Below are 21,996 nucleotides of genomic sequence, written 5' to 3' on the forward strand. Positions count from 1 at the left end.
TATATATATTTTTTAAAAATAAAATCCAGCTCTCCACTGATGAAAAAGGGATTCATGGCCATTGTATTTAATGTCCAGGCCCTTGTCTGTTATAAACCATAATCACAGTTTGCAGTGGTGTGATCTCCTCTCTGCTTATGTTTCTGTAAGAAAAGCTTGTAGATTTACAGTCCAGTCATGCAATAATTTTTGCCTAAAAATACCTGCAATCACCAATCCCATCGATACTTTACAGGCTCCCCCTGAACTTCACCGTCTAACTCAGCCATGGGTAACTCTGGTCCTCGAGGGCTGGAATCCAAATAGATCTCATGTCTATTCATTGGGGAAATCTCAAAAACCCTATTTGATTCCAGCCCTCGAGGACCAAAGCTACCCATGGCTGGTCTAACTATTGATGACCAACCTAATCCAAACTTTCCCCCTACAACCTTTAAAAACCAACACACATCATCAATAACTTACTTCCCGATCAAGTTACCACTCAGACTCCCCCCCCCCCCCCAATGAAGTTTTGTAACTCAAGTATATACTCATGAAAGGGAACATCCAGGCTATGCAAGGGTGATAGTTGCTACCCAACCAGGACATTTAACTATGGCTCCAGCAACATATGACATGGAAATGGTGATTTAAGGCTATTGTCCCCTAAGCAGTCTCAGATTGCAAACCCACCGACTAGTTTCCAAAACTCCCTGGCTTTTCTCCCTTCGCCTTTAACTGTGACAGGTACTTGAAAGGGGCAGATCACTTAAGGGAAACCCTACTCATCTCCCCCCCCCCCCCCAAAAAAAAAAAAAATAAATAAATAAATAAAGAGAAGTACATTACATGGAATCACCCTTACAGGACATTTTGCTGTCTGGGTTATCACAGTAAATTTAGAGATTTATACATTACTAGTATTTTAGCCCGTTACATTAACGGGTGCTAGAATATATGTCTGTCTGTCTTTATTTCCGTCTCTCTCTGTCCTGCTGTCTTTTTCTGTCTGTCTCTCTCCCTGGCCCCCTTTGTCTGTCTGTCTGTCTTTCTGTGTCTTTCTTCTTTTCTTTCTGTCTCCCTTCCTCCCCCTGGTGGTAGAATATATGTCTGTCTTTCTTTCTGTTTCTCTCCATACCCCTGTCTTTTTCTTTCCGTCTCTCTTCCTCTCGCTGTCTTTCTTTCTGTCTCTCTCCCTCCCTGGCCCCCTTTGTCTGTCTGTCTTTCTGTCTCTCTCCCTGCCCCTTTCTTCCTATCTCCTTCCCTACTTCCCTGTCCAGCAGCCGCAGAATTCCCTCTCCCTCTATTTACTGCGAGAGGAGCCTGTACGGACCTAACAGCCCGAGCCCCCAGCAGTGTAACTTCCCGGCGGCTCCTCTCACGATCGCCGCCTTCTCCGACGCAGGAGCGGCTCTTGAGAGGAGCCGCTGCAGCGTCTTTGAGAAGTTGAAAAAAAACTTCAGCCCGTCTCTGTGCTCGGCCGCGGCGGGCTAGTTGCCGCGGCCCGCAGCCGCATCTTTTTTTTTTTTAGTTAAGACACGGCGGTGGCTCCTCTCATGATCCCCACCTGCGTCGAAAGTCTGACGCAGGCGGGGATCGTGAGAGTAGCCACTGCTGCGTCTTTCAAAGAACCGTAAGCCGCTCATGCGCACTTGCTATGGGTTGCTACAGCTCACGGAAAACGGACCCACGCGATGGGAGTGCGCATGCGTGGCCTAGTGTTTTATTATATTAGATTCCAATTATGTGTGAAGCCCTAGACACCCCTGTTCAGCACATAGAGAGGAAGGGGGGAGGGGCTCTTCCATAGAAACTGAATATTCCTGTGATGGTTAACAGGCCAGATCTACTCTTACACTCCTGCATAAAGTCTGCAGGTCATACTTCAATAGGATAGATTGTTACCCAATATGGTCAGGTTTGGCAAGAAGCACATCCTGTAGGCAGGCAGCTGGCACCTCTCCTCCTCCAGTACCCCCCCAACCAGCATGGTAGTTGCAGGCTCAGGGCCCATCTAGAGGCCTCTATGCATGCATTGATGTGATGACATTATGTGTGCAGATGACATCATTGCATTGATGTCAGGTCATTTTTGGATGCCCTCCATGACCCAAAGTTTAGGGGACACTGATCTAAGACTTGCCTATGATCAATGAGATCTCCACTATAGAACCCCTGAGGTTGCCCCAGTGGTGGACAGAACATGGCCATGTTGGGTGATTATGTGAGATTACAATAGGAAAGATTCTTTTACCCAAAATGAAGTGCGATCTGTTCTTGCACTCCTGACTATTCCTTACAGCATCAGGAAGGGCAAAGTCAAGAGACCCTGTTTGAAAAGGCTTTGTCAAAGCTTTATTAACAAAGTTACACTTTCGCTATAAACAAGGTTTGATCCCTACTATTTCGGCAATTCGTAACTTGCAACGGAACGAACAGTGTTGGGCAGCAGTGCCCAAGCCCAGACCAAGAGATCACTGCTTGCCATTGCCGTTGATGCGACGATTCTTGTGCGCATCGGACTCCAGGAAGGACTTTATCTTGGGGCGGGCAGAGAGACGTGCCACGTACGCCTGCAGCAGAGGGAAGTCATGAAGGCAGTTTGGAGCAAGGATCTGGTGATTCATCAGGTTATCCAGAAGATTGTAATCAGCAAATGATATCTAGAAGTAAAAAGTATTCAAGAGTTTAATTTAAATTTATAACCCAACATCACAATTCAACGCAGGTAAACTTTACATAACCAAGAACAAACAAAAACAACAGGGATCTCAAAGTCTCTCCTTGAGGGCCGCAATCCAGTCGGGTTTTCAGGATTTCCCCAATGAATATGCATTGAAAGTAGTGCATGCACATAGATCTCATGCATATTCATTGGGGAAATCCTGAAAACCTGACTGGATTGAGGACCTCAAGGAGGGACTTTGAGACACCTGTGCTAAACCCACCCTATAACAGTAAAAACATACAACCAGACAGAAACCTCCATAAAAAGATAAATCATAAACCTCTTCCCCAACAGCTCATCTCACTTGACAAGACAATGTTCAAATAAGGCTGTTTTTAAACCTTTTCAAAACTGCAAGCAAGCTTTTGTCAAGATTTTACCTTGAGTCAAGTTATAGGGAAGAGGAATATATAGCGAGAACACAGGTGCTATGCTTGGTCAGCCCAAATATCCAAACCTTGTATCCTGCAACATTAACCAGTCTGTGTTACCTGCAACCACCAAGTGGATCATGGTAGCAGGCCCATTCTTATACCTAAAAGACCTGGACACCAAAGTAAACAGGCCCATTATGAACCAGTACTACAGAATGTCTGGACTGGTTTAGAGACAATAGTACAACTTGGAACAAAGGGGGGGGGAGGGTAATAGAAGCACATGGGCATCCACATGAAAATCTTGTGTTGCCAAGTTCAAGACCATGTTCACTGTCCTAGAAAATCATAGAATCTTTGCCTAGAGTGTCTAGACAAGAACAGGAAAAAATCATGTTGAGGGGTTTGTTCTCAGCATTAGAGAATGACACGGTGACAAAATTCTTCACCGTTCCCATCCCCGCGGATAACCGCGGGAAACCATCTTCATGTCATTCTTTAAGGAGAGAGGGAAGAATCAGAGTATGAATGGCCACAACCACTGACTCGCAAGCTTTGCTTTGAAGAATGCTGAGATTGAGCAGCAACATTCCAGAGCAGATATTGTGATGTCATAATGCCTCATTCCACCAGTGCCTAAGAGCCAATCACATCAGTGATGTCACAATGGCTTCATTATCCTTGGCTCACATAAGAATCAGAATATGAATGGCCACAACCACTGACCCGCAAGCTTTGCTCTGAAGAATGCTGATGTAGACGAACTGAGGTTGAGTAGCAACATTCCAGAGCTGAGATTGTGATGTCATAATGCCTCATTCCACCAGTGCCTAAGAGCCAATCACATCAGTGATATCACAATGGCTTCATTATCCTTGGCTCACATAAGAATCAGAATATGAATGGCCACAACCACTGACCCGCAAGCTTTGCTCTGAAGAATGCTGGTGTAGAAGGACAGAGGTTGAAATAGACACTAGAAAATGACATGGGATTATTTCCCACGGTTATCCGCGGGGACGGGAACGGTGATAAATTTTGTCACCATGTCATTCTCTACTCAGCATCTGGACAGCTGTGGAGCTATGGAGCTATGACAGCAATGTTTACATGAGGTGTAAACACAATTAAGATATGAAAATGGTGGGTATGTACCTGATCTCCCACAATGAATCCTTTCCCACCTCCATTTCTTGCCAGAAGCTGCTCGAAGGCTTTGAGATCATTGGGGAGTTTTTCAATATAATCAGCTTTGCCATCCTCCTGGTGAAGAACACCAAATTTAGTCACAGATACGACCAGATTAATCTATAGTACACCTTTACAAGCTCTTTAGAAGGTAAGTGTTCCTAAGCAGTTTACGGCATAATGAGATAACCGACCACAACAAACACCCCCAGCAGAGTTATAGGGGGGGGGGGGAACCCATTTAAAAATCAGAAACTATCCACCCTTCTGACTCAAAACAAAAAATTGTGGAACCCCCCCCCCCAACCAACACATACCATGACTCAAGCTCCTAGATATTTGAGTTCAGGTTTGCACTTTGAAAGCTGGCTGCAGTGTAAACCTCATTAAGGCATTCAGATGGCTGGACGAGTTGAAAACCACCATGGGGGTGCTAGGCTAGAGGACCTTACCCAGATTAGCCCAGAGCTACAATTCATCACGTCACAAGGAAGCGAACACAAGTTGATGGCACCTAACTAGCAGTGATGCAGTCATGCGTGGGCCTGGGCCCATCCAATTTGGGTTCAGGCCCATCCAAAGTTGCGGCACTTCTTTTAAAGCCTGGTGGGATCCAAGCCCTGCCGGCTGAAACAGCCCTGAACTTTGCAGCCAGCGGTCAAACATCGCTGTACTACTCTGTGCCTGCTGCGGCACCAGAACCCCCTTCCACACATGCTGGGGGGGGGGGGGGGTTGCTGGCATCAGATCTGCTGCTGATCCCACTTTCTCCCAGGGATAAGGTGAAATAGCGACAGACAACTTACATAGTTCTGGTAGATGAATCTCAAATATTTCACACGCATATCCTCAACACCATCGTTGGCCATATCTATTAGAGCCGCTTCCTTTGCGTTCTTCCCATAAAGATCTGAAAAACGACAGTATTTAAGTCAAGGATTAAGTATTTTGAAATTTAAACAATGCTCTAAGCAGTGTAGTGAGGATAGGAGGTGCCCAGGGGGGGTGGCACCCCCCTTGCCCTCTTCCCCACCCCATCACATGCGCTCCCCTTCTGTCCCCCTGTACCCGTTTCGTTTCCCTGGCGTGAGCAGCATCTCTAACTTGTCTGCACCAGTATCAGCTCCCTCCGATGTCACTTCCTAGTTGTGGGACCTGGAAGTAATGTCATGAGGGGGGGGGGGCAGCAGCCAAGGCCGACATGAGAAGCAGGTTGGAACTGCTATTTGCACTAGTGAAAAGTTAGAGGTATGGTGGCAGGGAATTGAAGGTGTGCGCATGGTGGGGGAGGAGTGGGAAGGGGCAGGGGGTGGAGGAGAGGTACCAGCACCCCCACAAAGTGTCTGGGACTACCCCCCCCAGCTTTTACTATGACACTGGCTCTAAGAACTACACTCCTCCCTCAATATTAGCGGGGGGCGGGGGGGTTAGGGGCAGAACCAGCCCGCGAATATTGAAAATTCACAAATAACTTTTGTGCCAACTCTGCCCCCCCTTCCCCCCCTGGCATCCCGGACCTTACCTGGTAGTCTAGCAGTCTTTCGGGGCCAAAGCAATCTTTCTATGCAGCTGCCCTATGCAGATCTCTCATCCAAAATGGCTGCAGTGAGTTCCCGTAGAGACTACAGGAACTCACAGCAGCCATTTTGGACGAGTGAGCAGCCATTTTGGATGAGTGAGCTGCACAGGGCAGGCATGTAGGAAGATTGCTCTGGCCCCAAAAGACCGCTAGACCACCAGGTAAGGTCCAGGGATGTGGAAGGTAGGTGGGGGCGATTCCAGTTTTAGGAAATCATGAATAATCAAAATTGCGAGTCCTAAAACCATGAATCGGGAGGTGGGGGGAATGAGTGTAGTCTTACTCAAACTGCTTCCGATTCTCAAATGCATGCAAACACCGATCGATAGAAGCACTTGACTCTTTTCAATACAGCTGGGATAAGATAGAAGCAGCAAGCAAGCCTCTGCTGGAACCCAGCTGACGGCCACAGTGCATCAAACTCAAAGAGGCCCAATCGCAAAAAACTCACCATAAATTTTGCTCAGATAGCGGAGGATCGCATTTGACTGATAAAGCGAAAAGCTGCCATCTCTGAATCCTGGCAGCTGGCCAAACACCTGCGAGGGACAAGAAACAGTTTAGCATCAAGTCAAAAGGCCTCATTCGTGCCAAGTTCAGATGCAGTGACCCAGTAATTAGAGAAGATGGCTTGTACAATCTTTCAAATCAAAAAAAAGAGTTTACAATCGGTCAAAAATGCCAGATAAATTACAGAAAAAGATCAGATAAAACTCCGTTCTAAATCAATGAGTAGCGGTATATTCATTAAGGATGTCCTAAAAACCCAACTGGCTGGTAGTCCCCCAGGACAGGGTTGGGAACCACTGGGCTAGAAGGATCAGCGTTGATCTGACCCATTATGGCTATTATGTTCTTAAGGAGACTGTGGCTATGAAAGTCCTTTAGCAAGATGGAACTTCAGCCCTATGTCAGGCTTCAGGTTCTATCCAACTGAAAAGCCTGCCAGGATCCTCAGCTAGCAGGAACACAGGCCAAGTGAGTGAATTCTAAAGTTGATGTAATCCACCTGAACCCACAAAATAACAGTCGCAGTATAGAGCAGCGTCTCGCAAACTGCAAGCTGGCGGCACACTAAATTGTGGCGGTGGCTCGAGAGCATCTGGAAGTGCATGGACATCAATGTGCGATGTCATCACGTCAACATCCGCGCACGCACGTAGGCCTTCCAGATGGGGCTGTGAGATGTCAAGGGGGGGGGGGGGGGTGCTGAAAGACGTGGAGAGGAAAGGCACCTGTGCCAGCTGACGGCCTACAGGATGTGCCTCCGTCAGCCGGCGCCGCTCCTCCTTCCCGGTGTCTGGCGGCACACCTGAATCTCTCGGGCATACGCGTGTGCCTCTGCCCACAGCCTGAGATACACTGGTACAGAGCGCTTTGCTGAAATTTGAGGGGTGGAGAGGAAGGCAATGGTCTTTGGTACAGACCGAGATACTAGCTGCTTACGCCAAGGGAGAGGAAAAGTTCAATCAGTAGCTCACAACCTGGTGTTAACGGGAGGGATTTAGAAAAGTAGATCGAGCAATGCGAGAGACTAAATGCAACAATGCGCTAGATCTTTGTGGCTGGAGAGCACTCTTAAATATTTTCAGTTTCTGTTCCTACTGAAACGAAATCAGCCCATTTTGGTCAACAATCCTGGGTCTGATCAGGCTCTAGCAAGAAATATTTTTAAATCTAATGTTTCAGGATTTGGGGCCACCAAGATCCCATCTCCCGGGCAGCTTTAAATATCCCCAGAAACTTACAGCTTTCTTTTTCAGGTCTCCCTGCGTCCAGCTGTCAAAGGTCACAACTTCCTCCTTCCAGTGCTGACCCTGGTCACTCAAGAGGAGACGTACGTGTTCCATGCGCCCTGCAACATGAAAGGGAACTGCTCAGGCATCTAGAAAAGATACAAACCACTCTGCACAGTGAAAAGTGCCTTCGTAAAAGGGTTCTGTGAACTGGCTTTCTATTATGAAGGAGGGGTGAAGAAGTTTAATGAAAGTTAAGCCTTGGGCCTGACTTGTCGCCTTTAAAATGTTTGCTTGAATTAGCAGCAAGCGTCTACTGTTCCTAAACATAAGCTTCCAACGGTGCTACTACAGAAAAGGGTGTCAGGTCAAAAGCGCGCCGGGACAAAGGCGCGCCCAGACAATTGAGCGCAGCGCGCACCGCCGCGCCGCTCTAAATTACTGTTTTTAGTGCTCGACGAGGGGGCGTGGGGGGAACCCCCCCCACTTTACTTAATAGACATCGCGCCGCGTTGTGGGGGGGTTGTAACCCCCCACATTTTACTGAAAACTTCACTTTTTCCCTGTTTTTAGGGAAAAAGTTCAGTTTACAGTAAAATGTGGAGGGTTACAACCCTCCAAACCCCCCATAACGCCGGTGCGATGTCTATTAAGTAAACTGGGGGGGGGTTCCCCAACAAAAACCCCCGTCGGAGCGCTAAAAACAGTAATTTAGAGTGGCGTAGCGGCGCGCGCTGCGTTCAATTGTCTGGGCACGCCTTTGTCCTGGCACGCTTTTGACCTGACACCCAATTGGTTCATAGACAACGGCGCGAAAGACAAAATTGTCTGGCCGCGCCTTTGTCCCGGCGCGCTTTTGACCAGACACCCAATTATTCAGGTAAATGATTTGTTGGAGAAAAAAAAACAAACACAAAAAAACCCCTCCTGGCTTGCCCAGACGCAGCTTTAGCTAAACACTGGCTGGCCACAGTCTGCTTTGGCTGAATTGCTAAAACTAGGACGGCATGAGATCTGGCCCAGCGTCCCATGCACAGCCGAACCTTACAGACATCAAGATCCATTGAGAACACTCGGACATAAGATACGTGGACTTTAAAGCACGACATGAATGAATCTAGAAGTCCAGACAAATTATTGAATTCAGTTTATTGTACTAGAGGTTTTTTTTATGCCAATGAGGTATCTAAGTTTGCGTCTGCAACAAACAAAATGGATGGTGGTAGGTTAAAGTCTGAAGCTTTCCTATTATTCTCTTAGAAAATTAGTGAAGACTTGTCTTTTTGATAAATTTGTCACTTGATTCTTTTCTGTTTCCCATTGTTTGTATTTCTTCAGTATTTGTATTATTCACCGATTGTTCAGTTCTCTTTTTTGTGAGCCGCCTAGTGGTGGTGTGGCAGTATACAAGAATAAAGTTTATTTATTTATTCAATTTTCTATACTGTTCTCCCAGGGGAGCTCAGAACGGTTTACATGCATTTATTCAGGTACTCAAGCAGTTTTTTCCCTGTCTGTCCTGGCGGGCTCACAATCGATCTAGTGTACCTGGGGCAATGGGGGGATTAAGTGACTTGCCCAGGGTCACAAGGAGCAGCGTGGGTTTGAACCCACAACCTCAGGGTGCGGAGGCTGTAGCTTTAACCACTGCGCCATACTCTCCCCTTAAGTTAGTATTCTCCACAAATCATTTATCTGAATAATTGCAACTCAAACAAATTGTTTGTAGTCTTTCCAGACCAAAGCTTAGCAGTTTTATTTGAGGGGTTTTTGGATGGTGATTTTGTGCAACTTTTAGGATTTTCACTTGGAGAATGGTAGAGACCCCATGTTATAGCTGAACTAGCCTCTAGGGGTCACTAGTATGCTTCTGACGAGCATGGATTGAAGGGGAGGAATATTTTAACCCAAAAGAAATATTTTTGCAACCAGTAATCAGGAATTTGATTGATCACTCACATTCAGTCAGATCAAATCTTGCTTTTCTAGAATGAAATTGTTACTGTCACACATCATGATTCTGATTGTATAGGACTGTTTTTTTTTTTTGTTTTTTTTTTTACAATTAATCACTATAAAAGTCAAATTGGGAAGAGATCAAGGTTTGAACATTAACTAAGGCTAATCAAAAACTCTTGAATATAACTGCCAAAATTATATTACACAAAATGGCACACAAACCTTTTACTTATTACTCTAAATTGGTTACCTATTGCACCTACAGTATACAATTTAAAGTCTTATGAAAGGCCTTTGTTATATATGGTCTGACTTTGGACTTCTCAAAACCTGTTCTTCCCAGATTTACATATACCAACTTCAAATTCCTTCTGTCTGACAAGAAAGCACTTCATCTAAGTTTGAGGATGTACCTAGTATACTCCTAGTAGCTCTGTCCAGAAACATGTTTTCCAAGTTTGTTAAAATAAAAAATCCCTGGTTTTTTTTATTCACTACTTTTAATAGTTCTTATTTAAAGACCATTATGGGGTATATTAAGCCACTAACTTTTTGTTCTTGGGATAGTTATTTTGCACTTATTTATCTTTTTGTAAAGCATCAAGCCATTCATGGCTGGAGCAGAGTGTAATTGAGGTTTCTAATGCGCCACTGCATAACATATGGAAAAATTAGGTCTTACCTGATCATTTTCTTTCCATTAGACACAGCCGATGAATCAAGAGACTAATAGGTTTGAGTCCATCTACCAGCTAGTGAGGATTAGAGTATCGAGTTGAACTCGGCCTTACTGGATGCAACGTCTTCTGTCAACTAGTATTGCTCTTTGCAAAGCATCAGGAAAGTGGTCCTTTCCCACATAGCCAATGTGTGGTCACAAAACAAGTACCTGAAATGAACACTACCTGAAAAAGGTATCCCAAAATTGCCGAAAATCGAGACAGGGTGAGACTCTGGATTCATCTGCTCTGTCTAAAGCAGGGGTGTCAAAGTCCCTCCACAAGGGCTGCAATCCAGTCGTGTTTTCAGGATTTCCCCAATGAATATGCATGAGATCTATTTGCATGCACTGCTTTCATTGTATGCTAATAGATCTCATGTATATTCACTGGGGAAATCCTGAAAACCAGACTGGATTGTGGCCCTTGAGGAGGGACTTTGACACACCTGGTCTAAAGAAAAAACAAAATCAGGTAAGAAGTCTTTCCTTAGCATCAGCAGCAGATGAATCCAGAGAGACTAGTAGGATATAGCAACAGTCCTCTGGTAGGGAGGGAAACAATCACCACTGAGAGCACTGATGCCCCATCAGCAGCCTTCCTCCCCCTCCCCCCCCCACCACACCCATTCGGTAATGCCTACAAAAAGGTATGTCAAGAATTATCTTGTTTTAGACCAAGAAGAATCTACAAAACTCTAGAGCAAGTGTTACAACCTGAGGTCCATGAGGGTCAGAAAAAAAATAACAAAAAAACCCCTAACATTTATATACACTATAGGACTGTATATAGTGATCTGTTAATTTGCACAAGAGGATTGTATTTCATAATCATAATTAGTGGCCATTACTTTGTGCATGAAAAGGAGTATTTTAAGATTGTGTACATCATATGTATGAGACAACAAAGCACTAAACTTTAAGGTAAACAATCAAATCGATAAAGTACATTATATTCATTGCATGCAAAGTTGTGTTTCATGTGAATATTTCTAGGGAAGGGGGGGTCCATAAGCTTTCATCAGATTCTTAAAGGGGTCCACGATTCAAAAAAAAAGGTTTTAAGAATCACTGCTCTAGACACCACCAAAGGAGGTTTCCATAAAATGGAAGACTGGAAAGACCCCAGCCAAATGAATAAACACGTGCATTAAGAAAAGCTGTGGTAGAATAGCAAAGATGCCAGAATCCTGGTGCCCAGAGCTATTGTCAGAGCCAAGGCTGCTGAGCCAGCATCATAGAAGTGTTAAGGCTTCTTTCTTGTAGGGAAGGCCTGGAACCAAATAAGCTTAGTGGTGCTTAGATGGCCACACAATTGAGAAGGCGAGCCAGATTCCAACAGTCGTAAGAACATAAGAATTGCCGCTGCTGGGTCAGACCAGTGGTCCATCGTGCCCAGCTCCTGCGGCGGCCTCTAGGTCAAAGACCAGTGCCCTAACTGAGACCAGTGAAGTTTCAATTGTTTGGGTTGAGTGTTTTGTGTTTTGTTTTGGTTTTTTTTTTTGGGGGGGGGGTTATATGAGTGGGAAAGGAGAAAACTGCACGGAGGAGAAGAGGGAGGGTGATGTAGGGACCTAGGGGACATCAGGTGTAACCCCTAAAGCCGACACCGAAAAGCCAGAGCACCCTTCAGCTCAACTAAACCTTAACTTTATATACCGGGTCTTCAACCAGAGGAAGCTCAACGCGGTCATCAATGAGTTTAAAAATACGCAAAACTGCAAGGAGATTAATTTTCAAAATGTTTAGCAAAGAGAAAAGTTTTTAAAAGATTAACGGAAAGATTGGAAAGAGCTGGGACACCTCAAGATTAAAAGGAAGTTCATTCCATAATTGGGGAAAATTTAAAAGCCAAAGAGACTGACCAAGGCCTGAACAGGAGCTGTGAGCAACACATCCATCAGCCTGCTGGAGACGAGAATACTAGTTGACCAGGATGATGTACCTTCAAATAAGGCCAATTTCAACTCAGTACTCTATTGCCACCTGTGGCTAGATGGGCTCAATCTACTAGTCTCTGGATTCATCTGCTGCTGACGCCAAGGAATTGTTTTATTGATACATTGCTTATAAACTAAGTGGTTTACATTCAGGTCCTCAAGTATTTCTCCCTATCTGACTCACAATCCGACTAATGTACTGGGTTAATGGAGTGTTAAGTGACTTGCCCAAGGTCACAAGGAGCAGTACCGAGGCTACAGCCCTAACCACTAGGCTCCTCTACTTCACTCACTAAATTCTTTTGGTGTGGAAACAATGGGAAACCCAGTCTTAATGGAGCTGCAGCAAAGCTGAGAAACCTAAGAGCAGGATCGGTAAGACCAGGGTGGATTTAAAAAAAAAAAAAAGTTTTTAAATTGGATTTTTAATTTTAGTTGGGATTTTTTTTTTTTTTTTTAAATAAATGCTAAAAATTAATCTCCTTGTAGTTTTGCATATTTTTAAACTCATTGTTAACCGCGTTGAGCTTCCTCTGGTTGAAGACCCGGTATATAAGGTTTAAGGTTTAAGGTTTAGTTGAGCTGAAGGGTGCTCTGGCTTTGCGGTGTTGGCTTTAGGGGTTATACCTGATGTCCCTTAGGTCCCTACATCACCCTCCCTCTTCTCCTCCATGCAGTTTTCTCCTTTCCCACTCGCATAACCCCCCCCCCCTAAAAAAAAACCACCTACCTAAAATTAGTTTCTAAGTAAGATAGGTCCAAAAGTTAACCATGAAACAAAAATTAGTTTTTAATTATGTAGCACGAGACTATATATCCATGCAATGATCTGTTGTATTCAGTTAACCTTTGGAACAGCCATTTCACTATTCTGCAAAGTCTAATCATGTGCCACCTCTTTAGCAAAAACAATGGCTGCCAGCGATGCCCCAAGACCCATGTCAAGATTCTCACGATTGCCTCCTAAGACTTTTTACAGGGCTTCTTATTTTTCTTCCCTCTTATACCGTAACATCAAAGGCACTGCTCAGGGAGAGAATGGGGGGCAATTCTGAGAAGGACAACTTTTTCTCCTATGGAATTACAAGACATTCATAAGTAGACTTTTAAGACATTTGTTTCAGACCATATTTCCAGTGGGTGGAAAGTCTGGGCTACAATGACAGGCCCTGGTAGGTATGCTCTTTAAATCCGTTTGTCCTGTTGATTGGCACAATTCCTCTGTTCGATAAGCACTCTGCAGCCTGTGAGCAAAGGGCAGCATGAACAAATACATAACCACGAGGAGTTCGGGATTGTAGTATTTTGTTCAAATGTAGCAAAATGCTACAGGGTGAATTTAAGCTTTAAAGAACCTGCAATGTGGATAAAAAGTTGAAAATATTTTGACAAAGTACTGCTGAAATGATCCAATGGGCTGCCCCTTTAAAGAAGGCAGTTCTGCAACAAATGCAGAAAAAACTCACCTGGCAGAACTAAGCTACCCAACTCCTGCAAAGAGGACGTGACCTGTTCCACCACCCATATGCTTCCTGACCCAAGACCAAAGCCCCACTGCAGGGCACAACACAGACTTGTGATGAGCACTACAGAGCAGCCAATAAATCCCCTCTCAATGTTGTCCACTGTGACTCCGTGCCAGATGTGAACACAGTCTAACACTATAGGAGCCTCTTGCAACCTAATGTATCCTCCATGGACTGGCTAATAGCAGAAGACTAAGGTGTGCAGTGGTTCCGTAACTAAAGCGTGCCAACATGGGCATGCCGACAAAGACGCACCGTCTGTCCCGCCACATTAAACCTGTAACGTTACCGCTGTGAGGTGGTATGGCGGAGCAGCCTGCAGAGAGGATCGCCGGGGCTGTAGCAATCCTTGCAGGCTGCCATTGGCCTCTGGAGCTGTTCCCTCTGCTGTGATCCTGCCTCTGACATCGGAGGGGCGGGACCGCAGAAGAGGGAACGACAGTTGCAGAGGCCGATGGCAGCCTACAAGGATCGCTACAGTACCGGCGATCCTCTCTGCAGGCTGCTCTGCTGCTGTAATTAAGTAAAAGTAAGACCAGGAGACTGGGGGTGGGGGAAGGCCTTTGGAACCCACCAGGATGTCTGGAGAAAAAACCCCCACCCAATTGGGCAGGAAAATCGAATTGAAAAATCGATTCAATAGGCTGTATCAAATCAAAATTTTTTCCAGAATCGGGCAGCACTAATGCCAAGAACAGGGGTTCTCATCCCAATCCTTTAGAAGCACCTAGCCAGGTTTTTGGGATACCCACAATATGCATAAAAATCTATGCACTCCCTCCATTGTATGGATCTCATACATATTCATTGTGGATATCTTCAAAACCAGACTGGCTCGATGTCCTGACTGGGTTAAGGAGACTCGTTTTGTCACTGGGTTAAGAATCCGACAGGACAGCTAGAAAGAGGTTTCCAGACGTTCTCAAACTGTTCCAATTTGTTTCACTGGAGGACTTTCCTATTCCACCAGTTGCTTTGATGCCCACCTTCCCCCCACCCCCAGTCTGAACCCCCACTCACACCACTCCTAAACTGATGCACCAATGAGCTTCACCCAGCTATTCAAGGTCTATCTTCCCCCCTTCACTCCAAGGCACCACCCACTTATATCCCAGCCACTATCTGGTAAGGGGCTACAAGCCACATGCATCCTGTATTCTACCTTCAGAATCACTTGCGCAATAGGTGGACTTCATCATTCCAAGCACTCCCTCCTCCCAACACTATTGGCCAAGCTGACCAGCCCACGTTTGCACTTCTTGGTGCAAAAAACCGATACTAGTGTGTAGAGGAACCAGAGACCTATACACAAGTGACTTGTGTTAAACTAATTAGTTTGGGGTAGCCTACAAAAGGATATTTTACTCCTAACCCAAGATTGGAGACATATGTAGGATGCACAAGCAATTCCATTCCCAAAAGTGGTTGTGGGCAAGACAAAGTGAATCCTACCCCTCCCTCAAGCTCGGATAAGCACTTCCACCTGCAAATATTATTGGCATCAATTTTATGGTATGTTTTAAATCTGTTTTTATTTTATAAGCTTAATTGTAGACAGGGTAAAATTTTTTAAATTAAAAAAAGCAAACCAGTATATGAGAAAAATGGCACTTACCTCGCACGTCAAAATAGGTTATGGTGTACTCAGGCACTACAAAGAGAAAAAAAAAAAAAAAAAGTTAGTGAAAATATTGTACATTGCCTAGTCATGAAAATGTTGAAAAATCTACTAGTTTCAGTCAGCTGCAGACCCAGAAGAGGCGGCAGCTCAACCAGACAATTGTCATAAGAACATAAGAATTTGCCTCCACTGGGTCAGACCAGAGGTCCATCCTGCCCAGCGGTCCGCTCCCGCGGCGGCCCATCAGGTCCGCGACCCGTGAAGTGGTTTCTGACCACTTCTATAACCTACCTCAAGTTCTATCTGTACCCCTCTATCCCCTTTTCCTCCAGGAACCTATCTAAACCTTCCTTGAACCCCTGTACAGAGTTCTGGCTTATCACCTCCTCCGGAAGCTTGTTCCATGTGTCCACCACCCTCTGAGTAAAAAAGAACTTCCTGGCATTTGTACTAAACCTGTCCCCTTTCAATTTCTCCGAGTGACCCCTAGTGCTTGAGGCTCCCCACAGTTTGAAGAATCTGTTCTTATTCACTTTCTCTATGCCCTTTAGGATTTTGAAGGGTTGTCCATGGAGCATTACCAATGTCTTGTCATATCAGGGCAACGAGGTCAAAAACCATTTGGAGGATCAGCTGTGTAGCCAGCACTTTACCTGGGCTGCTAACCAGGACACCAAAAAGTTCAAGTCACCTTCCTGGTTCACACTTTGCTGTGACTAGGGCGAGTCACCGTTTCCCCACTCGCTTTATCTGTGCCAGAATATTAATACCCGCAATGCTGGCCACAATTTCCAGGAAATGGCTACTATAGAACACCAGAAGGAGCTAAATCGAGACTATACTTCTCATTTTAAGGGCCAGAAAAGAAACCATGCCAGCTGCAAAAGGGTGAGCCCCTGCTTAATGGGGGCATGCATTGGCACTCATGATGCTCCAGGCCTGGGCGTGCACTCTTCCTGGAAGAATATAAGGGATATAGCAGACATTTTCAATAAACCTAATTTGATCCCTTCAGTGCCACTCCAAACTCATTAGGACAGACACGAGTCTGGTAACCTGCCGTTTCCTTGCCCCAAATCCCTTAAATAGGCCATAGGTGACTAAACTTATTGCACGCCCATTAAGAATCAGAAATGTACATAACAGTCTTATCACCAACTATAGACCAAGGGCATCCAGTAGGCTAAATATGGCATACTTGAGTTTTGTTTTTTTTTTTTTTTAAAGCAAATATTACCTCTAACAGTAATTCTTCAAAATTGTGTCTATTTGGCACATAAAATCAACCTAAAAATGAGATAACTAGTTCTGAGCATAAGTCATGCTATAACAGATTAACACGGTCAGTTTCTGTTTATGGTCCACCTTTGAAATAAGGGATATCCTTGATTTAACGTTACAATTAGTCCTTGCTACTGAATGCCAAGAACCTTAATGGTCATATATGCCATTTTCTATTTACTCTTCTCAAAAAGATTTTAGACAGCAGTGTGTCAAGACTGGCTGCCCCTGGAGGCGAGAGTGCTGTTCAAGTTTGCCTGCCTCTGTTACAAATCCATCCATGGTTCGGCCCCCTTATACATGGTCCCCCACTTTACCATGGATCGTCCATCCAGACCCACTCGCAAAGCTCATCTCTTCAGCCATCCAACTCTATAAAGGCCGGCCGTTACAAAAGACACCTGAACAGAACTCTAGCCTTCCAAGCAGGTCATCTAAATGACTGGCTGTGTAATATTTTCTCGCGCTCCTCATCCTACCTAAACTGCAGAAAATTATTAAAAACTAATCTATTTAACCGATTTGTAGCCCAAGACTCCTACCCTACCCTTGTCCCCTAGATCTCCTTTCTCCTCCTTCCCGCTCACCTTACTCTTGACCCCTTATATTGTACCAGCTCCCCTGCTTACATCTATTAATTGTATCTATTTTGCCGATTGTTCCCATTCACCGATTGTATTTGCTGATTGTACCCCTTCGCTGATTGTCCAGCCCTTCTTTATTGTAAACCGCCTCGAACTTCTACGGCTTTGGCGGTATATAAGAAATAAATTATTATTATTATTATAAATACTGAAATTCTTCAAATGTCATGCCTATTTGGCAGATATTTAGTCCTGACCTAAGACCAAAGACTAAAAAAACACAAAAAAAAAACCTACCGGTAGTTCCGAGCATAAGCCCTACTAGCATCGTGTAGTTTGCTTGTGGCCCATCTTTGAAAGGGATATCCCCGATCACAGGTTTATTCACTGCTATTTCACTCTACAGTCAAAATCAGGGTGGGTGGGTTGTTTGGGGGTTTTTTCATATTGATAATAATGAAGAAAATAAGCCTCCCCTCCCCGTAAACCACCCCAAAGGGTACCCAATAAAAATATGACCTTGTGCTCACAGTACTCCGAAGTTATCCTTCCTCTAATCAAATCCCATAAGCCTTTTGAAACCCAACAGGCTTTTAAGGTAGGATAATTACTCCCTGAAGTCTTGTGGAAGCGAGTTCCACATTATAGGTGCAGCATAAACGAAAAGTGCCTGTTTTTTAAATTACAAATTAGTCCATGCTACTGAACAAGAATTAGAGAATGACACGGTGACAAAATTCATCACCGTTCCCGTCCCCGTGGATAACCGTGGGAAACCATCTTCATGTCATTCTTTAAGGAGAGAGGGAAGAATCAGAGTATGAATGGCCACAACCACTGACCCACAAGCTTTGCTTTGAAGAATGCTGAGATTGAGCAGCAACATTCCAGAGCAGATATTGTGATGTCATAATGCCTCATTCCACCAGTGCCTAAGAGCCAATCACATCAGTGATGTCACAATGGCTTCATTATCCTTGGCTCACAAGCTTTGCTTTGAAGAATGCTGGTGTAGAAGGACCGAGGTTGAAATAGACACTAGAAAATGACATGGGATTATTTCCCGCGGTTATCCGCGGGGACGGGGACGGTGATGAATTTTGTCACCGTGTCATTCTCTAACAAGAATCTTCATGAAATGGGGCGTGTGGCACAGTGGTGAAAGCTGCAGCCTCAGCACCCTGGGGTTGTGGGTTCAAACCCACACTGCTCTTTGTAACCCTGGGCAAGTCACTTAATCCCCTCCCACTGCCCCAGCTACATTAGACCGATTGTGAGCACACAGAGAAGAGAGTTTTGAGTACCTCAATAAACTCATGTAAACCGTTCTGAACTTTCCTGGGAGAACGGTATAGAAAATTGAATAAATGGATATGCCATCTTCTACTCACGCCTCTCCCTCCAAACTTGATGTCAATATGTCTGATCCAAACAGGTAGTACAACCCACCCGGGGCTCTGAGAAGTGCTATCGATCTTTCACCTCATCCCGCCCTACTCCAGGCGTTTCTTCTTACTGGCCGATGCTTTGGCATGTCTGTATACACATTAGGGCCCAAACCTCACAACGTCCCTCATCCTGGGTCAGCTGGTGGATCCAAGCCTTCTTAATGCCATACAAATTCACTTAGCACGTCAAGTCTTAAATCTCCCACCTGTACTATGTACACTACACGAGTGGTTCCCAAACTATCCCAATGATCTCTCTACCCAGACGCTTCTAGAGAACTCCCAAGCCCTCAGCACCTTGCTACTCTCAGGCCTGCCGCTTAGCCATCTTGCTCCCATCCAATCATTGGCTTCCCATCCATTTCCAGTAACCTCAGATGTTGAATCTCCGAAATCCTTCATCAACTTGTCCAAATCTTCACCAATCAGCCAACCCTTAAAAGGAAGGCGTACTAAACGTAGCTTGGAAGCCGCATCCGCCGCCCAATGGCGCAACCATAACGATCTGCGAGAAAGAGCGGCATCTGCTTTGCCAACACCCAGATTACATCATATAAGGCCTCCACCAAATACGCCAAGCCCATCTCTACATCTGGAAACTCAAGAGGGAAGAGGAACCCCCGACTCCAGCATGCCATCCGCCATTTGTTGAACCCACTGCAAACAAGCACGAGCCGCATAGGAGTTGCGTACCGCCGCCTGCAAGGTTGACAGCTGCTACTTCAAAGATAGCTTCAGCAAAGATTCCATCTTCCTATCCTGGGTGTCTTTCAGGGTCGCCATCGGTTCAAGGCAACGTGTGGCCTTTAAAGAGATACAATTTAGCACAGTACAAGGAAGCTACAAGAGATGTATCACCTCTCAAACTGTTTTTGTCATGTAATACAAGAGATGAGTTAAGAGAAGCTGGACAAAAAGGTTTTATCTATATACAATGAGACAAGATATTGGCGCTTAGTAGTTGGTTGGATTTTGGAACCGAAAGTAGCCTCAAAGTAGTGGGATTTGAGTCTGGATTTGAAGACTGCCACAGAAACTGAGCTTGACCCACCGAGTCAGGCAGTTTGTTCCAGGCATACGGTGCAGCAAAGTAGGAGATGGCGTCTGGAGTTGGCCATAGAAGAGAGCAAAGAGAAGAGATGTCCATTATCACCCGATATCAAGAGCAAGACCATCAAAGAAATGAGGAGAGACTGGAAGCCCTGAATATGTATACCCTAGAGGAAAGGAGAGACAGGGGAGATATGATTCAGATGTTCAAATACTTGAAGGGTATTAACGTAGAACAAAATCTTTTCCAGAGAAAGGAAAATGGTAAAACTAGAGGACATAATTTGAGGTTGAGGGGTGGTAGATTCAGGGGCAATGTTAGGAAATTCTACTTTACGGAGAGGGTAGTGGATGCCTGGAATGCACTCCCGAGAGAGGTGGTGGAGAGTAAAACTGTGACTGAGTTCAAAGAAGCGTGGGATGAACACAGAGGATCTAGAATCAGAAAATAAGAGTAAATATTGAAGAACTAAGGCCAGTACTGGGCAGACTTGCACCGTCTGGGTCTGTGTATGGCCGTTTGGTGGAGGATGGGCTGGGGAGGGCTTCAATGGCTGGGAGGATGTAGATGGGCTGGAGTAAGTCTTAACAGAGATTTCGGCAGTTGGAACCCAAGCACAGTACTGGGTAAAGCTTTGGATTCTTGCCCAGAAATAGCTAAGGAGAAAACATTAAAAAAAAAAAAAATTAAAAATTAAAATTGAATCAGGTTGGGCAGACTGGATGGACCATTGGGGTCTTTATCTGCCATCATCTACTATGTTACTATGTTACTAAGAATGTGTGAAAGCGTTGGCTTCTGATGTATTTACAAAACAGATAACTTTAATTGTTTCTATTATAAAGAAAAACTAACCCCTTAAAAAAAAAAAAGAGAGAGAAACAAGTCAAAGACTAATCCATTTCCATAATGTTCTCAGAGACTAAGCCACACCAGCTGCAAGGATACTCCGGCAGCAAGAATTCCTCCCTCTCCCGCTTGCTCCAGCTACGGTACTGACCCAAGTGCTGGCATCACACTGGCCTCACCCTACCGGCACAGGCTCAAGTTTCACACATGCACGGGAAAGGCAGGGCAGGGGCAGTGCAAACAGGCCGCAAAGTGGCAGCGGGAGGAATTCCTGCCATTGGAGAGCCCTTGCTCTGGAGTGGCTTGGGGGATCCCCCAGGTATTTTTACTGCACCGAGTTGGCCCAGGGGAGGGGATAGGAAGACCACATGTGCCCACCCACCCAAAATTTGAGGTCTGGCTATACCTCTGTAAGGCAGAATGTTATTTGTAGGACCTGATCCTGTCAGAATGACCAGAAATACTTGGCATCTTTAAAGTTATATAACAAAATATAAGCAGTCAATAGGAACAAAACCAGGCAAAAAAATAGGGCACTGGCTCTAAGTACCTAGCCAGGTCTCAAGTCAAACAGATTTTATGCTGCTCATCCTAGGAATAAGCAGTGGATTTGCCCAAACCATCTCAACGTCTCTGCTAAAAAGGAATGGAATCCCTCCACCCCCTAAATCACTTTTTACACCACAAATAAATCACTGCTAAAGTTACAGCTTATTTCCCTTACACTCGGACATACAAGGAAACCTGGGCTATTGAATTATCGTAGGCACCTTTGAGTAGTGCCACAAGCCAGGTTCAAAACCCAAAAGGTATATAATTAAAGCAAAAACATCTGAGGTCTAGCAGAGTTAAAAAAAAAAAAAAAAAAAAAAAAAGGCAGGAGCTCGAGGCTTTGTAAAACCACCTTGTCCTTGGATCACGGGCACTTACTTGGGTGTATAAAAAACACCCGGATTCGGAAGAGCTCGTGGAGTAAATGCACAAGAGTGAACGGTTTTGCACCAGCGCTTGCACACGAAAGTCTGTGTTTTAACGCTTAATGCACTAATTCCAACCCAAGATAATAATCCTCGGCTTTAGGAAGAAAGGAGGGAAGACGAGTAACGCTTAAGACTAGATAGCATCGATGTAACGGGGGGGGGAAAGAAAAAGGGGGGTCGGGGGAAGAAAGGGGGGGGGTCGGGGGAACCTCGGTTATCAGCGATCGCCTTTCCTTCCTGCGAAGCAAAGCCCAATATCGGAGGTTTGGGGGGGGGGGGGGAAAGAGGAGAACCAGAAAGCCCTGACAGGCAAAGACCAGCAACTTACTGGTTTAGAAGCGAGTCCAACCCCCTACGCACTGGTAGAAAACGAACGCAGCCCCTCGAGTTCCTTTTAAAGACCGGACGACGTGACTCCGCCTCCTCCCTTATTCTGCTGAGTCATCTCCACG

General features: G+C 45.1%; 1 protein-coding gene across 1 annotated transcript; it reads right to left on the reverse strand.

Annotated features, from left to right (window-relative positions):
- Positions 1–2,314: 2,314 nt before the first annotated feature.
- On the reverse strand, positions 2,315–21,996 carry GSTP1 (glutathione S-transferase pi 1). Its single transcript, XM_033920374.1, has 7 exons — positions 21,873–21,996; positions 15,346–15,381; positions 7,600–7,706; positions 6,303–6,390; positions 5,079–5,182; positions 4,240–4,347; positions 2,315–2,645 (listed from the first exon to the last, which is right to left on the reverse strand). Coding segments are annotated over exons 1-7 (633 nt in total). The 5' UTR covers positions 21,874–21,996; the 3' UTR covers positions 2,315–2,456.

Source organism: Geotrypetes seraphini, chromosome 14 (genome assembly GCF_902459505.1).
Source record: "Geotrypetes seraphini chromosome 14, aGeoSer1.1, whole genome shotgun sequence".
NCBI lineage: Eukaryota > Metazoa > Chordata > Amphibia > Gymnophiona > Dermophiidae > Geotrypetes > Geotrypetes seraphini.